Here is a 6,000-nt window from a genome sequence, read left to right on the forward strand (position 1 = left end):
AAATGAACATTCTATTTCCAGTTATTTAATTTGTCCAATTACTTTTGAGCCACTGAAATTAAGGGATTGTGTTAAAAAAATGCTTTAGTTGCCTCACATTTTTATGCAATCGTTTTGTTCACCTCACTGAATTAAAGCTGAAAGTCTGCACTTCAACTGCATCTGAGTTGTTTCATTTTAAATTCATTGTGGTAATGTACAGATCCCTTTAAAGTTTCTGGTAGACCTTGAGGTGGAATGCAGTGGGATGACATCCCACCACTTAATTCACCCCCCCTACCCCCCAGCATTCTGGAGCCTTTGAGTGCGGCTGCTCAAGCCATCCATCTTTGTAGTTTCATCCCAGTATAGAAGATTGTCCCCACCGGGCCGCTGTATATATTTATTCCCGCTTTATAAATGTTTTTGTGTGCAGACTACAAAGTGGGCCATGAAGAAGGGAATTAAAAACTACTACAATCCTTTCACATTAAACTTGAAGTTGACACTTGAATAATGTTATGTGGGGATTAAATGTGAATTTGGCACTGCATTTATATATTGCTATGTGTATTTGTTAAACATCGACTGATAATTTTTCTTGCTTATTGCACATATGATAGACATCACACTATTTTAACTGTGGTAGATCTCATGACAGAGGCCAGGGGGCAAGAGTATATCACAGGGTGACAAAGTCTGGGCACCCCTGGTATATATAGCTTCCCTCCTTCCCTAAAAGGCTAAACAGAAAGAGCATTACCATCCCCCTAGCTTCAGATGGCCTTTGGCCAAATATTTTTTGCTCTGTGTGGAGTGGATCGGCGGTTGGCCTGGAAAAGGCGAAAGCAAACTTTTTCCAGGCCGACCGCTGATCCGCACTGCTCTGTGTGCGCACATTCTGGCTGTTGCCATAACTTTTAATGCACGCACAGATAGGCAGACGGAAGCGGATCCACTTCTCTCAGCCAGGCAGAAAAGTGCAGGGCAGAGAGAAGTGGATTAACGCTTCGTCTGCCCTCACCGAAGACCAACAGAGCAATAGTAAAAATAAAAGACAGATTTGACTTAAAGGAGAAGGAAAGTCATTTTGGCATTTTACTGCCAATAGATTTGCCACATTAGTGCCACCTAGAACAATATATTTAGTCTGCAGAAACCATTACCATACCTGAGAAAAGAGCACTAGAAGCTTTCTCCATTTGCTTAAGACAGCAGCTGCCATTTTAAGTAGCTTCCTTCCTGCAGTCTCTAGCCGTTATAGCTGAGATCACACATTCCTAAGGGAGGGGGGAGGGAGTTCATAGCATTCTGGTGGAAGGGGGGAACAGGAGAGGGGAGAGAACTGGGTAGACTGGCCCCAGGAATTAAGGATGTTTCTGAGAGAGGAAGTCAAGACACTGGAATATCATGTTTACAAAAAAAGAGACAATAAATCCTGTGTTTCTTTTGATATAGGACTCAGTGCAGCATTACTGTAAGTGCTTATGGCTGTATTTACATAGACCTTTCTAATAAAGGTTACTTAGTTAATGGCAGCTGCTGTCTTAAGCAAATGGAGAAAGCTTCTAAAACTGTTTACTCTGGTATTGTAATGGTTTCTGCAGAATAAATATATTGTTCTAGGATAATGGATACTATAACAAGATTTTAATAGGATGTAAGTTACTAACCTGAGATTTTACTTGGGCCTCCTCCTCTGGGGTAATAACCTGATCACTTATCATATGATCCATAATGTAAGCTGTGCGAATGTCCCTCACAAGTGCTGTTCGATTCTGAAGCAGTAGACTCCGAGCCTTCTCATCCATTATGCAATCTCTTTGAGCAATACCAATGATGAATGTAAACTAATGTTAAAATTGGCTCTTTTCTGTCAAGTATTTAGGAAGCAGTTTAAAAGCACCATAGCTAGGGTGGCCTGTAAGTAAAATCACAACATGATGCATAATTATATAACACAATATATCACTTACACTTTTACATTTAATTAAGTGGAATGTGTTTGATTATATTTTTATTGATAGATTAGATAGATAGATAGGATAGACAAACAGCCATATATACTTTTAATTACATACACAAAACTATCTGCAGCCCTGTATAATTTACTTATAGATATATAATCCCTCCTTAAAAAACAAGCAAAGCTGGATTCACTGGGATTAAAATGTTAGGTACCCCTAATAAATCCAAGATTTTTCCCCAAGCCATTGCTCCTTTAAGGAAAAAAATGCACCAGTCTATTTTATTTACCCTACTTACCCAGCTGTCACTAGTGCTGAAGTACAATAGTGCATAAACAGCAGAGTAATATACAGGACACATAAAAGTACAGAACACATAAATGCAATGACATCTAGGAAGTGCTGAATGGAAAGCGAAAGTAATTAGCTGCCCCACCTCTATGCCTGAGGCATAGGGGTGAGGCAGGCAATATATGACTGATAGCCAAGGTTTGAAAAAATAAGTATGTCCCGATGTAATAATTTGTAGGTTAGAAGTCATTTCATGCTACATAGTACTTAAATTCTATAGTCAACTAAGGAAAATGGCAATGCTTATCAGATATAACTATATGATGAATACAGAGTATGCAATTTCTTTTGCTTGCTGGTTATGCTGAAATTCACTAGTCACAGTTCCTGAAGGCCCACAATCTGAAATCTTCTGCATGGCATCATACCACACTGGCGCAGAGCACCAGCACAGTATAGTGGCCTGCTGAAAGCCCACTAGCTTGATAACTCTGCATGGATCATAGCACATTGGTACAGAGTGCCAGGGCAGTATAGTGGGCCCACTAGCTTGATAACTCTGCATGAATCCTAGCACATTGGTATAGAGTGCCTGGGCAGTATAGTGGGCCCACTAGCTTGATAACTCTGCATGAATCCTAGCACATTGGTATAGAGTGCCAGGGCAGTATAGTGGGCCCACTACCTTGATAACTCTGCATGAATCATAGCACATTGGTACAGAGTGCCTGGGCAGTATAGTGGACCCACTAGCTTGATAACTCTGCATGAATCATAGCACATTGGTACAGAGTGCCTGGGCAGTATAGTGGGCCCACTAGCTTGATAACTTTGCATGAATCATAGCATATTGGTACAGAGTGCCTGGGCAGTATAGTGGGACCATTAGCTTGATAACTCTGCATGGATCATAGCACATTGGTACAGAATGCCTGGGCAGTATAGTGGGCCCACTAGCTTGATAACTCTGCATGAATCATAGCACATTGGTACAGAGTGCCTGGGCAGTATAGTGGGCCCACTAGCTTGATAACTTTGCATGAATCATAGCATATTGGTACAGAGTGCCTGGGCAGTATAGTGGGACCATTAGCTTGATAACTCTGCATGGATCATAGCACATTGGTACAGAATGCCAAGGAAGTATAGTGGGCCCACTTAGCTTGATAACTGTGCATGAATCATAGCACATTGGTACAGAGTTCCTGGGCAGTATAGTGGGCCCACTAGCTTGATAACTTTGCATGGATGATAGCACATTGGTACAGAGTGCCTGGGCAGTATAGTGGGCCCACTAGCTTGATAACTTTGCATGGATCATAGCACATTGGTACAGAGTGCCAGGGCAGTATAGAGGGCCCACTAGCTTGATAACTCTGCATGAATCATAGCACATTGGTATAGAGTGCCTGGGCAGTATAGTGGGCCCACTAGCTTGATAACTTTGCATGGATCATAGCACATTGGTACAGAGTGCCAGGGCAGTATAGAGGGCCCACTAGCTTGATAACTCTGCATGAATCATAGCACATTGGTATAGAGTGCCTGGGCAGTATAGTGGGCCCACTAGCTTCATAACTTTGCATGGCTCAGAGCATATTGGTATAGAGTGCTTGTGCAGTATAGCGGGCCCACTAGCTTAATAACTCTGCTTGGAATCATGCTGCATTAGCACAGATTTCCTAAAGGCCCACTAATTTAGAGATGGTTCACCTTAAAGTTAATTTTTAATATGCCATAGTATGGCCAATTCAAAGCAAGTTTTAATTTGATCTTCATTATTTATTTTTCATAGTTTTTAAGATATTTGCATTCCTCTTCCAACTCTTAAATGGGGATCACTGACCCCAGCAGCCAGTGTGAGGCTACAGTTCAATTGTTACTTTATATAAAATATTTTTCTATTCAAGTCATCTCCTATTTATAAACCAGTGTCTTATTAAAACCACTCCCTGGTTTCTGAGGTAATTTGGACCCTAGCAACCAGATGGCTGCTGAAACTCCAGACTGAAGAGCTGCTGAACAAACATTCAAGTGAAAAAAAACAGAAATAAAAAAGACCAATTGCAAACTGTCTCAGAAAACTACTTTCTACATCATACTAAAAGTTACCTTATAGGTGAACAACCCTTTTAAGACCTTTGCTTAGAATAAGAGTGGCGGCAGTCCTGTCACCTAGACCTGACTCCAGGGCAAGCTGAGCTCATATAGGCCCCTCCAGGCTGCAGCTCCCTACCCATTCCAGTGCAAGTTACAACTTGCAACTATACAGTTGTATACATACAACCATACAACTATACAGGGATAGTTTGCTGTATTATTTATTGATATATAGTGGCTGATAATCATTAGCCTTCCCAGATATAGCAGCCCCAAATACAGTATGCTGACCAGACAGGTATAGACTAACTCCATGTCGTTAGGGCACTGTGCAATTAAAATGGTTGTTTACATCCTAAGTGAAATATACATATATGTAAAACATATTCTTTGCCGTAAGATGTTTATTTTCATGGCGAGTTTGCCTCCTATTTCCCTTTCTGTAATTGGTTTCATATGATGTTGAAACAGAGTGTCCCAATTCCCCTCATACTAAGGTATGTGTGCCGTGGGGAAGAAACTACAAGGAAGTGCTCGGCTCAGGAAAGGTTTATAGAACTGGCCCTGGGACAGGAATGGATTGCACAAAACTTCCCAGTATATGTTACTCACTATTCATTGGGTATGAGAAGGGGCCACCTACCGATATAAAGGCACCCCTTACCTGTACAGATCCCCGTACTGTCCAAAACAATGTTCCGGCTATTAAGAAACTACAATCCCCATAGCACCTTGCGTCCGATGACATCACCTTTTCTTTAACTGTGGCAGCGGCGGGAAGACTACTGACAGCTCAAACAGAGTTCTGTCCTGAGGGAGTATATCACTATGCCACTCAGTTGTGTACGAACAATACTAGGTGGCGGCAGTTGTAGCGCAGCGGCCAGGCCGGACTTATTTTGCAGCTTTCTAAGTAGTAGAGAGGGAGGGGCGGATTGGACTTTCTAACCCTACTGGTACGCCGCTTCCTCCTGCGATATACCTCTCCGAATAGAACAGAAGGGGCACAGAAAATGCAGCGATTCCCCCCCCCCCCCCCCCAACTTACCTTATAGTGCCAGGACTGCAGAACACTGAGCGCTGCCCCAGTTCCCTTTCCCAGGCTAGCAACAGTGACACGCCGCCCAGAGCACTGTGGGTAATAGACGCTATGAGGAGGAAGGAGAGAACTGGACTGACAGCAGCCGATACAAGTCCCTGCGTTATATAGAGACAAGCTTGGATATTGCCCAATATGCTGGAGCAAAACCACTCTCAGATTACATTCCGGTACAGGAAGCAGAGTATGTGAAATAAACACTGACACATTACTTTTGTATTACCAAGCTGTAGATGTTTTGTATCAGCTTAGACAGTTAAATACAGGTCATTAATGCAGTCTAGTGACCCCAGATCCCAAAACAAAATCTGATCCAAGTGCCACCTGTACTTCTAAGCATGTTTTTAAATGCTATGTGGAACACGTGGTAAAATAAGTAAATATTTGTCCTGGTTCATTATCACATGATTTTGATACATTAGGGCTCAATTTACTAAAAAAGAGTGGCCCTTGGATGAACCATGGCAATAGTCTGTATATTCTGCAGTTTATACTGGATTATTAAAATTATGGACAGCAGACCATCCAAGCAAAGTCAGCAGCCAACTCTGCCCATGTATGGAA

General features: G+C 42.0%; 1 protein-coding gene across 3 annotated transcripts in view; it reads right to left on the minus strand.

Moving 5' to 3' along the window:
• The window catches only part of apaf1 (apoptotic peptidase activating factor 1), a 41,392-nt gene extending 35,676 nt beyond the window's left edge, over positions 1-5,716 (minus strand). The window contains exons 1-2 of one of the 3 annotated variants that reach the window (XR_001170298.3): positions 5,386-5,716; positions 1,653-1,900 (exon numbers count right to left, since the gene is read on the minus strand). Coding sequence is in view for 2 of the 3 variants with exons in the window: in XM_012959843.3 (XP_012815297.2) it covers positions 1,653-1,790 (138 nt within the window). In the remaining variant the exon portion in view is untranslated. Of the gene's footprint in view, positions 1-1,652; positions 1,901-5,001; positions 5,320-5,385 lie in introns of those variants that run through there. The other 2 variants (XM_012959843.3, XM_031898854.1) reach the window with 2 other exon arrangements.
• Positions 5,717-6,000: the final 284 nt, after the last annotated feature.

The sequence above is a fragment of the Xenopus tropicalis genome, chromosome 3, assembly GCF_000004195.4.
Source record: "Xenopus tropicalis strain Nigerian chromosome 3, UCB_Xtro_10.0, whole genome shotgun sequence".
Lineage (NCBI taxonomy): Eukaryota > Metazoa > Chordata > Amphibia > Anura > Pipidae > Xenopus > Xenopus tropicalis.